The sequence below is a fragment of the Lagopus leucura genome, unplaced genomic scaffold, assembly GCF_019238085.1.
Source record: "Lagopus leucura isolate 7727_CA_CO unplaced genomic scaffold, USGS_WTPT01 Super-Scaffold_100159, whole genome shotgun sequence".
Classification (NCBI taxonomy): domain Eukaryota; kingdom Metazoa; phylum Chordata; class Aves; order Galliformes; family Phasianidae; genus Lagopus; species Lagopus leucura.
In genome coordinates this window covers 25,266,420-25,283,635 of record NW_024962335.1, presented here as the reverse complement: position 1 = coordinate 25,283,635, position 17,216 = coordinate 25,266,420, and the positions used below count along the sequence as shown (strand labels likewise).

The 17,216-nt window shown below is 38.2% G+C and overlaps 1 protein-coding gene across 1 annotated transcript in view; it reads left to right on the top strand.

Annotated features, from left to right (window-relative positions):
* The window catches only part of LMO3 (LIM domain only 3), a 55,617-nt gene extending 46,974 nt beyond the window's left edge, over positions 1 to 8,643 (top strand). The window contains exon 4 of the mRNA XM_042890257.1: positions 8,306 to 8,643. Within this exon, the coding sequence (XP_042746191.1) occupies positions 8,306 to 8,411 (106 nt within the window). The 3' untranslated portion in view covers positions 8,412 to 8,643. The remainder of the gene's footprint in view (positions 1 to 8,305) is intronic.
* The last annotated feature ends 8,573 nt before the right edge of the window (positions 8,644 to 17,216 follow it).

Genomic DNA, 17,216 nt, shown 5'->3' with positions numbered 1-17,216 from the left:
ATTACAAAAACTGCATTTTTCAGAGGCATTTATGGCTAACTCAGTGTAACAACATTCAGACTGATGGCCAAATCCTATTAGAGAAGTTGCTAGCAGCTTTCCCATTGACTTCTATGGGGTCTAGGCAATGATAGAACCAATTATGTCCACTCCTTAATGTACTCATTATGTTTTTTCAATTATTACATAATCCAATTTAGAATTTTATAGCAATCTTTTTTTTTTTTTTCCTTTTTTTCTTTCTTTTTTTTCCTTTTTTTTTCCCCAAGTGGGAAGAAAAATGAGATGTACATTCCTAGGAAGTAATAGCAAATTAGGAAGACAGTAGTCTAACACAACAAAGGTAGATACAGCTCTAAATAAGCTTTGCTAACTCACCTTGTCCTACAGTATGTTATTTTGTAACACTGTAGTCATTTAAAAATCAAACATCCCTAAAGAACTATAAAATGTACAGCTGCTAATAATTGTAACACACTACAATTACACTCTTTAAAAAAAAAAACCAAATTGACCTTTTTCATCATGTTGCATGGGAAATTAAAATACCAGGCAAGTAATAACCACTGCTTAAACTATATAATAATGCAAAGTAATTATAGGTTCTAATGCTGTTTAAAGTCCTATATCAATTTTGCCTTGCCACAAAACTAAAAGACTGCATTCCAAGCAAGGCAGGCAGAGCCTCCCAGTAGAACCCACTCAAGACTCACACATATGACTAGGTTTCGTTTCTTAAACCCTTCACATCCATTTTTGCAAACCGCTATTCTAGTATCATTATTAAAGTGCCTAATATATTTCTGTTGTTCGCTTCATTTATTACATGCCATAATGGGGCTGCATATCTTTAGTGTTGGTTATGCACAATTAGCACTTAGTTATTGTCTTGTCACTTCAGCCCATACAAGACAAACTTCTTTAATGCAAGAAGTCAGCTAATCTTCATCAGTCAAGCAAAGCAGACAATGTTTGGTACCCTGAGTACAAAAGATTTTCATTATAGTTAGCGCTCTTGGATCTGAAGAAGTGAACTTTCTTTTTCTTGCCCTGAAAAAGCAAAGCTGTCATGATTATTTTTAATATTCCTCCTTTACCGAAACAAGTGTGAACTAATGCACAATTTCACTTTGCAGCTCGTATGCGTCGCGCTCTGCCCTAACACCACTTACTCCCACTGGAGAAGTGCTGTAAGGTGTTTCTGAAGTGGAGCATGCCAGGGACATTTTATAATTCTTAGCCATATCATCCCTGAGCCTTCAATCTAGTCTCTTATTTTTTATTTTGCGTGTAATTTGGACAAATGGATAGTTTTATGAGAGCCTTAGATTGGGAATGTAGGAATTGATTTACCTGAAATACAATCAAATTCACCTACTCAAAACAGGGAGCAGCTCTAGAACTTTCAATGAATTTCAGAAATTCTCAAAAGTAGCCCTAATCCTGAGTATAATGCAATAGCTCTCAAGGATACTAATAAAACATGCTGCCTGTAGGGTACCTTTTTTTCCTCACAGTTTGGGGCTAGTGGCACTCTGAAGAATTAATTTTGTTTTTATGTAATAAATCTTATTTTGTGGATGCTCCAGTTTAGCTCCTCTGTGGTTCCTATGGCAAGGCATTCCACTGACTACACTCTCTCATTAATAATGGCTTTAAATCTTTTGTTTTTTCATTACTTGCATAATAAAAATAGAAACTATCAGTGCTAGACACTGGCCCATCACCACTATTTTATATATATATATTTCTACTATGGAACATCTTTCTTTTCTTCTAAATTGAATAATCTTGTCAGTCAACATGCCATTAATAATTTCTCTTATGCTTCTCAGCAGCCTTTTTTCTTCCTCTAGTTAAGACAGAGGAATTAAAACCAAATAGCAGACTTCAGGTGAGGATAGGTTTACAAGATAGCAGTTTTGTTTTATTTCTTTATTCCGTGCTGCTCCTTGCACTCAAAATAATCTTCTTCAGTTGAGTGCCTGGATCTGCTCTTCGTTTTCATTCCAGCCACAATCCATAGCATGGTATTTATTGAAGAGAAATATTTTTATTTACAAGCAAAGTCACCAGCAGTATAGAAAAATTACCAACCAAACTAGGAAGGCTCACCAGCTATGGCCAGATGTACATGTTTAACTTTATTCACCATCTTTATTTTCTACTCTTAATTTCTTTGGGATGTTCCTTACACTGATAAAAGCACACCACGTCTGGAGTACTACTGCAAAGCCTGTAGTGCTCTGTTGAGCTCCGTGTTTGAGATTTTTGAGATTTACAGTTCCTGTCTACCATTTTCTGAACAGAACATATGTAACGTTCATAAGCAAACTGAATAATTTCTTCAGTCTTCATTACTTTGTGTTCACCAATGGTGAATGTCTTCTGTCAAGTTGTCCTTGGTTGTGTTCCTTCCTTTGTGCTCTACTTTCCAAAGTAACTACTAATTATATTAGTTCACATCACACTGATCCTCGGAATGGCCAGGTTTTCAGGCTTACCATGGCATGACCCTTGTATTCCCACTGTTCAAACAGTTGATTCCGGCCTAGTGAAAACGAAACTTGACCATCATCAATGCTTTTTGAGACAGATTCAGTCATTTTTCTGCTTTTCTGCACAGCTTTTCTGTTTGCTTTACTGTTTCTGAGCATCTTACCATACCACTCAAGTTTCAGTGTGGATGGCTGTTAGACCCTCATTTTCAAGGGACCCTTTTTGGGCCATAAACTCCATCTCTGAACTAAGCTATAATGTATCTGTCCCACTTTATTGGCCTCTTGAAAACTAGATTCAGAGTAAGAAGAAAACATTGTTGTCTCATATGATGTACTCTGAGAACATCATGTGGCAGAATTCCAGATGTAAGGGATCTCCTGAGCCACCAAGTCCTGTTCCATGGTATCCAATAGACAGTGTGGCATATTTTCTATTTCATAAAGCTGTTCAGCTCTGCCATCTAATTGCTCTGTCCAGACAGTTTTTGACATTTTCCTCTTTTTTTTCTTGCTCCTGATGTTTAAAGCAGTAGAGATTTTGTTCTGCTCCCAGCCTAAAGGTTTTAGCACCCCCCCTTATCTTTCTTGTCTCTGTCCTGTTTACTAATTTGAACTTCTTTCATCTTCTAAATATTTGCAAAGCTTAGTAACAATCATCTTAATGGTTTGAATGCTCCCCTTTCTGCTCTGTAACCACATTAAACACCTCCACAGAAGCACTTCCCCTCTCTTTGGCAGTAGTCCCCATATCATTGATTTCTGCAGAAAATTTAAAAAAAAGAACGAAAAAAGATGGGAACCACTGGAAAAATAAATAAACTCGTAAACAGACACTGCCTTTCACACTTTGTCAGCTTGCATTGTGTGACTGGCAAAATAGAGTGGAAAATCTTGCAAGTGGGCTCAGCTGCATCTTTGCTTGACACTTCTGACTGCAGCAATGATCTCAGCCTGCCTTTGGCTTTTCCACTTTCCAGAGTTTCGACGTCCTTCCTTTCAATTTCTGCAGCTGCTTTAGCAGCTTGTTTCATACTGCTGCCATAATTTTTGTCTGCCTCTGAAGTCAACTTGGGGTATGGTTTAAAACTCCCATCTGCTATCAGCGAGGGGCATTTAAATCAACTGCTCTCTCCTTCTATCTGAAGCAACCTTTATTTTAATGGACACTGGGCTGAAAATGGTTATATACGCATTCAAATCACTGTCCTGATGTAGCTGTAGACACTTCTTTCTGGTATCAAATGTAAAATGCCCACACAGTGCTGCCTTTGTTCTCTATCAAGGTGGGGGAGAATGTGATGCTAGAAACGTGCTTATTTAAACACCGGTGTTAGATTTTTGTTTGTGCATTCAGCTTACTAATTCTGAAAACCTCAGAACTGTTTATTTTCAATTATTATCTTTAAATTTAGAATAAAAATTAATGTATCCTTCATGTTTGCTTTTTAAAAAATAATAAGAAGCAGACCACATTGAGGTTAGTTACTGTAAATTGTTCAGTTCTATGCATTACATTATATATTCTGTGTATATGTAGTGCATCTTACTGGTAAAAATACACAAATCCAGCCACAGCTTACACTTTCCAGCCTTTGATAATAAATGGACTCTTTGACAGAATACTAAAATTAGTAAACCATAGGTGCAGACTAATGAACTGAGTGATATACAAGAGTGGTTTAGTTCTACTAGTGCTATGTGCAGATTAACATTGACTTGAGTTACATTGGAAACTAAGATTAGCTTTTAAAAAAAGGAAAGGAAGACAAACAGAAGACAAGTTACATCCCTGAGTATAAAAAGCAGAGTGGAAGGATGTGGGTGGAGTAAGTCTGGGCTGAGGGAAAACAAATAAATGCTTCCAGATTTTATTTCTGTCTACCACAAAGATGCAGCATTACCGAGGAACACTTCACACGCAGCCATCTTTGTTCACAGCAGTATTTCTCTCACTTTCTTAAGTTTTCAGTACCTTGACATGCACCCCGTACATCAGAAAAGATGACAGACAGTAGTGAGATCTCCTTAAATGTCTTTTCTGAACAGTGAAATTGCTATTTCTCAAAATTGAAGTTTTATACTACTTTTGATTAGTCTAGGAACACCTTCCCCCTCCAAACAAGGTGATAATAGAGGTCGTTTTGTAATATAAATGGCCCTCCTTCTGCCATTGTGAAATATGACAGGAGTTCTAGAATGTAGCTTAATTATAATGGCCATTCTACTAATGTCACAGTCATGTCAAAAGTAGTGTTATCAATGTATGGGGGTAAGTCCAATCTGGCATGTTAATGCTGCCTATTGTATATTTTTCCCGTTCATCCTGCATGCCTATTAAATAAATTGGGTGAGGGTTTTAGGAAAGGCTGAAGACTACCATCTGCCTGCTAGAAGAGTAATAGTCTTGCCTCATTATATACTCCTAACCCAGTTGCATCTCAATATGCTCCTTGACTCTGTTTGATGTATGTGCCCAAACTGTGTCCTGATTTACATCCTATGTCAATTCCGTGACGAAAACATTTACCAGAGGTGGAAGGCAAGGCTTGAATTTGCCCTTCCATTTTAAACCTGATCCAGGTTTAAATCCTGGCATGTGCAAAAGCAGTCTGAAGGAGTTACAAGATTTAGCTCTTTGGCTTCAGAAGAAGGTAAATCTGGTTTTCAGAGTCAGATACGGTTGAAAGTGTGGAACACGTTGGACAGAATTTGCTGCATTTTGTCTGTATCTTACCTTTTCACGTACGCAGGAGCTAGCATACCACATTTAGATGTTTTTCACCTGGTTCTTACCTCCTCATCACCTAATGAATGTGTAAATCATACATTTAGTACTCAGGGATACACACAAGTCTCACCATGGTCTTAGACAATGTGCTTCAGTCACTGAGCTTACATGAAAGTGGGTGCAGAATTTGGACTACAGGTATGGCAAGAAGCAGGTTTCCCCCCAGGCACAGTGGCTCTCCTCTCAGTGTGCAAACCTAGCCCCAGATGAACCTGAGAGCATCTTCCCATGCAGACAGACTCTCACCCCACAGGTTATCACACAGCCCAGCCTGTCTGGGCAAGCCACAGGCAGCCTCTGTGCAAGACAGCTGCACACTCAGAAGGTAAATGATTTGTGGAACCATGTGTGTTTAAAGCCACTCATGCATAGAGCTGTCAAATGCCTTGTAGACATAGGTAGAGCATTTCTGGCTCGACATATTAACATAGCAAAAGCAAAACACATTGACACTTTTTATTGGGAAAGGCAACCTGACTCCCTCATGTAGATAGTGTACTTTAGTACAAACTGTGGCTGAGAAACAAAATCCTTCAGCCACGATTTTGATGGGAGTGATACAGTAAGAAGCTGTCTGTAAAAGTACTGCCATGCAAGTGAACTTCATTTAGCAATGTATTTTTCCATTGGTTAAATAAACAAACCATGCCGATAAGCTCTATGTTGCACTAGATCACAAAGGAGCATGTAGCTGAATAATCCCCAGTTTAGAGTTGATGCCTTTTCTGGATGGGCATCTCAGCTTTGAGCTCCATCAGTAGTTGTTGGGGTAATTCCAGTGGGGTTGCTGATTTGCAACAATACCTTATTTCCTCTGCTTCATACTCATCTATAGGTTCGTTTAAGAGAAAATAAGATGGATTTTTTTAATTGATTTTTTATTTTTATGTGACTTCTTTGGGGGGGGGAAAACAAAAAGTCTTCAGGTACTAGCACTAGTTAAGACTCATTGACCTAATATAAGAAAATGCACAAAAAAAAAATTCTGTTTGGAATACTTTTTGTGGACAAGGACACATAAGATGGAAACTAGAGAAACCCATGAAGAACTTGCTTGCTTCAAGGATTTCACCACGTATCCCCAAAATACTTCTTTGTTGTTGGCTGCCCAGTGTAACAGGATTGGGGTGGGAAGGACAGAAGGAACATGTAAATTCTGTAAAACTGTCTTGACCATAAATAAAGATTTTGGGATCATTCCATAATCTCAATTTTCAATCATCATCAGCAGCAGGCAGTAATCCTAGAGAAAAAAAGTCCACAAATAAACAAACCAATTTTCCTTTAAGAGCAGAGCTAATTCTTTTCAATCCACTTTTTTATTACACTATTTTCCCTCTATCTATTTAGCTAGCATAAGGATAAATTTCCAAAGCTACCCAGTTGGAAAATAAATGGGTTCACTGTTTGTCTAGCATTCCAATCTTCACAAATGTAAATCAGTCCAACTGCTACTCATTTAAACCTCCAACTTCACAAAACATTAAAGGACTGCTTTCAATACACAGTTTAATCTGTGACAATTCACCAAGTTTTCTGCTTGAACATCATTAGGAATTGACTATCTGATAAAGAGAGACCACTATCAGAGGTCACGCAGGTCAACTTGTGTAATTTACGTAGTTTTACTGGGTCAACTAAGGCAGGCACCACCATGTGAAGGTTAAATTGTTACAATTAAATACATATACAGCTATTCCCATAGCTACTCTGTTGTTAAATCTACCGCAAACAGCACAAGCATTTATATCTGACCCTAATCGTGTCCAAGATGTCACCATTTGAAAATTATACAAAAAAAGGACATTATAATCTGTTACACATTAAACAATACTGTATGTAGTAAGATCCATAATTAGCGGGTAGAAACTGGTTTCATTCATTCACATCAGTGTTAAGGGGTTCATTTAGGTTACTTTCTTTCATTTTAATTGGAATAATGTGAGCAGTGCCTCCCCATATATTTTACAGCTGAAGAGTTCACCATAAACAAAAGAATGTAACCCTGCCAAGGCAGTCACTAGGGAAACTGTTTTTCTATACATTGGCCCTATTCACTTGTTCCCCAAGCATCTTCAAGAACACCAGCTTTGCTGGAGGGAAGGGTTGAGGAGGTGTTGGTGAAGAGCCTCCTCACGCTCAAGAGTGTTGCTTAGCTGGGAAATACCACTTTGCTCCAAGTTTGAAGCCAGACAGCCAGCAGTGCTAACGTTATGTGATTTTCCTACCCATCAGAGAAAATCAAATGAAATAATTCATAGCATTTTGTAGCAATCGGATCATTCTGATGCACATAATAGCGTAAAAAGCTATGTATACTGATACCACAAGAGAGAAAGTAGTTAGCTGACTGACTAAATTTATAATCAATTGCTACAGGAGAGAAGAAGGAAAAAAAAGGTTTCTCTGCATACCTGTGTATGTGTCTCTGGTTTGCATCACAATATGCAGAAAGCTTTTTTTATACTAGGAAAGGTTCTCAGAAACACCGGTTTAAATCAATTCTAGTTAAATATTCAACTGGAATATAAAGCAAGAAATTCTTACTGCTGTGTCTGTACAACATAAATATGATGCATCTCAGGTGGGCATTCTCCTCTATATGATCACTTTGTTTTCCTTCTGATTTGTGTGGAAGCAGTACATTTACTTTTCACTCAACTCAGTAGCCTTAGCTATTTATTCTGTTTTATCTGCCTGCTGATGACCTGATCCAAGACTCCCACAGTCTTTGGTGGACTTTGAATGAAGCCTTTGGCTGGGGAAGCAAAAGCACTGATACACACCAAGCTTTTTGAAAGCACGGACTGGATTCTGCTACCAGGCCAATTCCTCTGTTGAGCTCTCGCAGGCACGCGTTGTCTGTCTATCTGTGCTGCAGCAGACGGCAGAGATGTGAGCCTGTGGTGGGTACAGTAAAATCGTGAACACTTGTTGTGCATTCCTTATGTTTAAGACTTTGTCATATGATTCGCTCTCGAACTACCTTTATTTTTTGCTTTTACTGTAATTTCAGATTTTGCGTTGGAGACAAATTTTTCCTGAAGAACAACATGATTCTGTGCCAGACAGACTATGAGGAGGGTTTGATGAAAGAAGGTTATGCACCCCAGGTTCGCTGATCTGATGCCGCACCGTTAAGAATACAAAGCACTATGTTCTTTTATCTTTTTTGCTCAACATGTATATAAGAAATGACACAGGAACCTACTGAATAGCGTAGATATAGGGAGACAGAATGGTTGCGTGAAATAAAAGGCGGACTGCATCTGTATGTAGTGAAAATTGCTCCAGTTCAGAGTTGAATGTTAATTAAAAAGGTACTGTACATACAGCTGGATTCTTTTGCTTGCTATTGGGGTTTTTGGTTTATTTGTTCGGGCTTTTTGTTTGTTTCTTTTTGTGTCACTTGGCATGAGATGTTTATTTTGGACTATTGTATATAATGTATTGTAATATTTGAAGCACAAATGTAATACAGTTTTATTGTGTTACCATTTGTGTTCCTGTTTGCTTCTTTGTATTGTTGCATTTAGTACAATCAGTGTCTAAACTTACTGTATATTTATGCTTTCTGTATCTATCAGCTATTTTAAATGAGCTGTATCTTTCTAGTAAAAGGAATTAAAGAGCAAATCCCAACCATTATGCTACACGTAGAGCTTAAGAATACTGTTTACATTAAAACTATTTAGAAAGCTAATAACTCTAGCAGCACCTGCTGCTATTGATGCTATGGTTAAGGGTCTATCAGCACTTCTGTTATAAGCCTCTATTTTTCAGGGGTTAAGCATCTGCTGTTTAATTGCAAAGATTTTCCTCAAAGAGCACTTTTATTTTACTACAAAATTTTGAAAAGGAAATCTGACTGTTTTGGGATATATTATAAAAGGTACAAAAGTTAATGATCTTGGGTGCTGCTTTTGTGCCCCTCAGGCATTCAGAATGCCTGGATTTGGTTTTTAATTTTGCTGTAAATTAAGTCCTAATGCAAGCCAGTGCCTCTGGGTATCTTATTTTATATATATATATATAAATATATATATGTTATTTTTCTGAGCACATTTAATTTGAAGGCGGGGAGAAAAGGGAGAGTACTTTGTTTATGTGCAATTTTATTTTTTTCAATACAAAAGGGTTCCACTTTCTTTCCTCTCTCTTTTTTTATTTTATTATTTTACTTTTTTAAAATTGGGGTTTAACCCTCAAGGTCTGTTTCAAGGTCTGTGTCCTCAGCAGACCCTGGAAAATACTTAACCTAGAAGGCACTGTAAGCAGCCCCCTCTAAGGGTCTATTTGCATCAAGGAAAGGACCCTGAGCTGGCACTAGGAAAGTGGCTGCTCTCTGGGACCTGCCTCAGTGCGTGCTGAAGGTAATTTAAATTCTGATATAGATGGGACAAAACTTTGAAGTACCACTACGGAAAGTGAGGGCTACCACAGTCAACCCCACAAGTACTTCGTTCCTGAGAACATTCCATAGCTTTGTCCCATCAAAACTGGCAATTAAAATCTTTTTGACCAAGGAAGAGTTATTGCTGACACCTACTGTCGCCAGTCGGCCCATTTTCTAGGAGAGGTGGACCTGTGTTTTTAAAGCCATGAAGCTATTGCATCAGCAGGATGTCCTTAAGTGCTCATACCCCTGACAGAGCTTACAGGTGTTTGGCATTGGAAACAAGATGAATGTTTAAAAAGCTGTTACACGCCTATTTAATTCCTTTCTCTTTGCCACTGTCATCTAGCTCACCAGGAAACAGCCTGCATTTGAAAAAACAACATACACACAAAAAAAGAAACATCCAATATCCTATATTGCTATGAAGCTGAGCTCTTGTATTTGTTTAGCCTGAGAGCCCTCAACTTTGCTGAAGTTCACAGCTGTCCTTCCCAGCTCTCCCTGTCCCTTTGTTCCAACGTATTTTTCCTAAGGATGGGGAAAGTAACGCTGTAATGCAGTGGGGTAACTCCTTTAGGGTGTGGTTTTGAGTACACTGCACGGTGGATTGAGTTAGAAATGATATTTAGTTCTAATGACTATTGTTACTGTGTGCTTTTGTTTCTGGCTGTGAACCCTTTTAAAAATAAGCATGACTCACATAACTTGGCTTTACCCATACAGGACCAGAAAGAAATGAAAAGACTCATCAGGCTGTTCTTGCTAATTGGAAGAAATAGTTTCAGACAGCTTTTTAAATGAAATTTAGCCCTACTTTGAGAACTCTCTTCCTTCCCACCACAAGTCTCTCTTCCATTCCCTTCCAGTCTCTTAATGTCTTTAAGGCACCAATGCAGCAGAGGTACTATTGGGCTCTTCCAGGTAATCTTCAAGTGCAATAAACATCTTGTCTTCTCCATGAAGGTAAGGATGTCTAAAAGGGGAAAAGTATTATTTTTATTCCAATTTCAATTTTCTCTTCTGGCCACTGTCGTTTATTCCAGTTAGAAGCCAGAAGGAGTTCATTTGAGCTTTCCTCTGGTAGATTACAGACTAGATAGAAGTCCCTGGTTCAGAAGTAGGGCTGGGGAATAGGAAGTAAAGGACCTTGGTTCTATCTTTGACTTGCTATAAGCTTGGGCAAGTCACTCAACTTCTCTGTGCCTCAGTTGCCCCCATCTGCCAAGTGGGGCTAAATACATATACTGCTTTTGTAAAGCAGTTCAGCTCTACAGAAAATCAAGAGCTATGCATGCAAAAATGTTACTAGCAGCATTAGGACATTCTGGGAAATTCAGAACATTCATATGTGCAGTAAGTAACCATGGATCTGAGGTAGGAGAGCACCAAAACCATCTGATCTGCAAGAGGTTTGTTGGGGATGAAGGTAAATACATCTAGCAGAGCTGTAAATGCTGTAGCACTTGACCACAAAGTGCATCTGCTCAGCTCTGTGTAGGGTAAATGGAGAGAGTGAAATGGGAAAATAGCAGCTCATTGGTACATGCAGTGTTACTCATATGTACACGTGTGCATTTTGTGATATGTTGCTCAATATGGAGAAGAGAATGGTGGTCTTGCTACAGAGGAAAAAAAATTAGTCTCAGAGTTCTATCAGTCCTAGCTGATTTGCGGATCAAAAAACATTGATATGCATGTTTGAAGTGCTGCAACGTGATCATATGGCATTGCTCTGAGCACTCTGATCATCTGTATCTTAATCACTTAATATCTAGAATTAGTATGCAGAGATATAAATGTAGATTTGAGGTAGGTCAAAGATTGATTACACTTTTTTCCTGTATTTCAAACTTATATCTTGCCTGGCTGTTAAAATAATAGCTGGGAGTTGATATATTTAATGGAAACATTTACAGCACTGCAGTATAATATCATAAGACAATATTAAAAGAGACTATCTGCCAGACCGCCTTATTGATCTTCTTGATTGAAGCCCAGACCATTCCTTGGGGTTTTTTCTTAGCTTTTCTTCTCCATCACTGTCCGTGTCAACATGCTGTATTGGTATGTAGTAGAATGTTCTGCTACTGACCACTGTTCAGTGTATGCTTATTTGCCAGACAAGATTGCTTCCACTTGCATCTCCTGTCTTTAGGGTATTTTAACTCTATCTCTACAGATCTCCAAGTTAGCCAGTCCAACAACAGCGACAACAACAAAAAACACAACACTGTTATTCTTGAGCTCCTGTTTTTTAAGCCACATGGAGGTTATAACTGTAACTTTTTCAACTGTAGAAAGCTCCTCTGCTGATCACGACATGCTATGTCTTACTGTGCCACAATTAGCAATGCATCAAGATGGCCTGGATTCTGCAGGAGCTGTGACCAGGGCTAAGAGTCGATCTGTTTCTTAACTGTATTTTTATCTTGCTTAACTTTTTTTTTTTAAATATAAGCATATCTTCATGCCTCTTCCTGCCACCCCCCCCCCCCCCCCAAATGCTCAAATTTATGCTCATGTAATGTAAATAAAGAAAATTCATCCTCCACCCCCTCAAGTGTTCCTAATTGCCTATATGTAAAATGAGGAAAATCGATTGAAAAGTGGTCAGTGAGAAGGGAGAATGTGGGGAAAAGAAACAAACAAACAGGGACTCTGGTAGGATTTAGCCTGTATAAAGTACTTTAAAGGCTTTTTTCTACATAATATACAGCAGCTTCTTATAATTTTCTCAGCAGTAGGTAGTTTACAGTCATCTGTACCTAGAACAAATCTTGTCAAAAATGAAGGTCTGTAGTGATTGCTGGGTATAATTTTATACATTTAGCTGATTCTTCTGAAAGCTTCCACTGTGCTGCTGTTGTCAGACTAAATTATCAATTTAGCCATTTGTTGTTTAATGAATAAAAAACTCCTATGGCATTGAAGATGTTGTGGTTTCAATAAAGCAAAAGCTTTAACAATTCAAGCTACAGAAAGCAAAGTGTGTACTGTATATAAGAACAGTGTTTTTATTCTTTTAAATACCACTTTAGATAAAAAAGCCAATTACATATTCACTTAATACATTTCTCCTACTTCAGTCCAATGATGCAGACCAAACCTGTTTACTGTTCACTTCAGTACCTTGCAAAAGGAAACCAAAATACAGTATGTGCAACGTAATAGGCCATTAGCACAAACATGCTCCCAGTAAAAATCTTTTGTACAGGCACCCTTTCTAGAAGCTGCCAATTGTGGGTGATAGAAGTATTATAAAGAAAGTGATTTTAATACTATTTAAGGCATTAAAAGCTTCAGAGTATCTGTTTAAAGCCTTAAAGTAATGGTTGCATGTATCTAATACCTTTTAAAATGCCCTTCTGTTGATTTATATTCATCCTCAACCTGCTAATAATGAGGATACATAAGCAAAAACCATCTTCCACCTATTCAGCGTGTCATTGGTATGAAAGCCCCAGAAAATATCTCACGTAATCAGCGTGTTCAGAGAGTTATCTAGCACAAATTACTCATTAACTCAATAGCACATAATAAAAAAGAACATCAATTAATTAATGAGTCACCCTCAGATCACTTTGATTACAACACAGCTCTGTTGAAACAGCAGTTATAAATGGAGCTGCCTCTCTTTATTCATTGTTTGCAATTGGCCCATTATTTTGCGGAGACCAGTGTCATATTTAACACATGCCTGCAGGTAATTGTGTGATTAGTTTCATAAATGGAGATGCAGAGGGAGAACACGGAGCAGTCACTGCAGGCGAGTGGAAGGGATGGGAATGCAGAGCGCTTCCTAGTAGTGGAAGCGGGCCAGCAGGCCTCCATGGCGCAGAGGAGGCCGACCTCCTGTTTGCACGCTGCTAGCTGCAGGTCAGTGCTTAAAGCTGCTATGGCCTGCTTTACCTTAAGGTAAAGATCACAGAGCGCTGTGCTCATGCTTCTGACTTGGGCCTCCCAACACACCGTGACTCGGATATTACCAGTGTTTCGTGAATGAGAGCACAGAGGCATGGGGGTTCAGTGGGCTTCCCAGCACCACGCAGCCAGCCTGCGCTCCTCAAACCCCGCCATTAGCAGGACTTGTAAGGTCTCTCACACCACTGCCTGAACGTGAGCCTTTCCAGTGCTACGCCTGGAACAATGCATGCATCCTCCTTCCTTGATGCTCATGGATGGATCAGAGAGGAAAGACCGAAGCTCCGGAGTTTATTTCTGGTTAATTGCATTTGGTGAAAACAGGCTGGGGAGGAGACTCAGGAGAAATGACTCTTCTTTTTTTTTTTTTTTAATTAATTAAAAAAATAAAAGCTCATCACTTAAAGTTTTTTTTATAGGAAAGATTAATAAAAGAACACAAAGTCACCACCTAAAGTTCCTAAACTATCTTGGTTAAATGCCATTCCAATAAGCTTATAGTGTAATTATAACAGTTCCCTTAGGTAAGTAAGAAACATCTGTTAGTAACACATAGCAGGTGTTAGCAATTACACATACTGATTTTTTTAAAGTGTTTTTAATTAAAAAGAATTCTGTTTTCTGAAAAGGAAAGCACAGTAAGTCCAAACAAGCTTTTGTTTGTGTGGCTCAAGATCATATAATATGCAAAATGATAAAGGTAAAATCAACTTAAATTAGCAAAGGTTTGCACATTTGACTCCAGATCATTGCAATCAAAATGAAATTGGGATTCACTGCATTATTGTAAAAGCACATAACATTAGTATTCTAAGCTGAGTCTCATCTAATGTATGAAATCCATACAGTTCATGTAATCACTGAACACATCTAAGTGGAGTGTTTGAAGCTAGTAAGATTGCTACCATTGAGCAAAACATTATAGGTGTTGTAAGAAAGCAGCAAATTGCAAGGAATTCTACATAATAATTTCTTCAGATTCCGTTTCGTCCCTCTACTGGGAAACTGCTTCTAGATCATGTTAGAGCGAAATCAAACTATGTTGTCAAATTACTTTGAAAAACTAGCCAAGAGCAATTTACTCTTAACAATGCGTTATACTCCCCTGTTGAGAAATAACTAGGAAAGGCCACTATGGAAGGCCAACTATTTGGAGGTGTTTCTAATACAAATTAAAAGATAATGAGACAACAAATTTGTGTCCCTGTCCTGCCGCCATCTCTCCCCATAGATGCCAAGTTGATGATATTGGGCATGTCGGGATTTAAATTTCACCATAAGCATTCACTTTTCCTCTCGCATAAACCACCTAAGCAAAGTAGTTGGCAACAAGAGTGGGAAGCACAAGCATTAGTACAAGATGAATCTGCCATTGCGACCAGCTGGGATCCAAGATGTGTGTGTTTGTCATTTTACAAGTGTTTTTTCTTGAAAGTGTCTCTGCATTCCAATGCAGGAAAGCAGTCTTTCTACCTACAGTCTACCACAGTGTATATGGCATTATTTTTCTTCATGTTCTTCATAGCAGTTCAGTTTCTTTGAGGAAATGCATACATAAAGTAACAGACAGGAAAAACCCTATCAAAAGATTTGTCAAAGAAAAAATGCGTATATGTATCTACTCACTCTTCCTTAAAAGATCATATTTTTAATATTTTTCTGCTGCTGAGAAACGTTGTTTATATCCTGTGTTCTATGGTTATTATTAAGCATCCTAATCAGTTGTTCAACATCTATAAATTTATTTGAGCTCTTGATACCAAGGTCATTAAACCTGCTGTCAGATGTATCCAACCAAGACACTGCTGGTATAGTAACAACTTTCTAGATGAACAGAATAAGAAAAGTATTATGGGCCTTTTAACTTTTACATTAGTAAGAACTTCAAGGTACTTAAAAATGCCTACTTCATAGCTTATTATCCATGTATGATTGCAGTATAATATCCAGGTATCCAAACCAGATGTCTTACAGTTAGCCAAACATGAGAGCTGAGAACAACAACAATAATAATTTACCAAAGTATTTTTGTATTTGCTGTTGAAGAAGAACATTTTAGCACACATTCTACAGTAGCCTTGTGACAATAAGGACACATTCATTAAAAAGAAAAAGAAGATAAAGCAAGGTGGGATGGTATTAATAAATGCTGAACTACCAAATGTCTTTAACTTAGAATGACAGCCTCACATTTGCTCCTACAGTCTCATAGTCATCATGTAAATGATAAACTAGCATCAATATCACTCAGTCCAACTACTCACCAAGAGAGGCACGTAATAGCACTGAAGCCAAGCACTTGACAGTTAGACAATAAGGCAACAGCAGCACAAACCTGGGTCCCAGTGTGGATTTTACTCTCTATATCTTTTACACCAAGGCAATGGAGACCAAATGATAAAACAGTCTTCTTTGTGTTCTGCCTACTGCCAGCTTAGACCTCCTGGTATACATCTTCCCATCTTACTGAACTCCTTCTAACATAGGAGTTATCTATTTTAGTACTATGTTCTTAAAGTGTCAAGAACTATTGACATTTTCAACAAAATGCAAACCCCTTCAAGCAATCTGCACGTTTCTGATGAACATCCAACATGTCCATTCCCCTTTCCTTCTTTAATTGAGAGTACCTGCTCTTGGAGTCTGAAAGTCATCTCGAAGCAACTCTGCATAATTGAAGTCATACTGTAGGATCATAGTGCTGGCATTTACTGGGAAAGTGAAGCAACATGGAACTATCATAAAATTTCAGGGCTGCAGTCACCCTTGTCTTATTGTGTAGCATTGTAATAGGACGTTTATAGAGAGGCTGGGTTTTTAAGGACAGGATGGGTATCAATTTGTTCCAAAGTTTTTATTGTGCTAATGAACTGTAACAGCTCTAATCTATTTTTAGATGGTGGCATTTCAAGTCTCTCTGCTCTTCAGTTCAAAATCCATAATGTGGAGATAATATACCACTTTTCTACCTCACAGGATCTGTGAGGGTAGTAATTGTAGGATTTTGCAACACAGCCAGCTAAGCATATAAAATACCTAAACAGGAGAACTGCAATATATGTACAAATTCTGTCTTAGGAATTCTCCAAAACACTAATTGCTGGAAACTCAAGAAGTACTGGGAAAAGGATTGTTCCCTCTTTTCCTTAACAGAGTTCCAAACCACCTTTTAATAGTCCCTGTGAAAGACAGATGCTTGGCTAGATGAGAACTTTGGCCTGACCCAGAATGGCCATCTTACATTATATTCTTCCCCGAGGTGCTACAAGAACTAATGTGGTGCAAAAGAATGAGAGGCAAGGAAAACAATTACAATCCATACAATTTATTTCCACATTCACGATTATTCTTTTACAAAGTGGATGCCAATTATCCCTGCCTGCTTCTCAAGCCATTATTAATTGGTTGATTACACAAAGTAGAGGCAGATGAGACGTGAACGGAAAGATCTGAAAGGGAGAGATAAGATCCTGGAGGCTAAACTCACAGAATAAAATGCTGCATCTGATGTATGAAGAGATGGTACCTTCAGACTTGCTATCACTGTCCTTTCTTACCCTCCCAAGACAAAGATAAAACCAAACAGATCTGCAAGTGTATGAGCCTG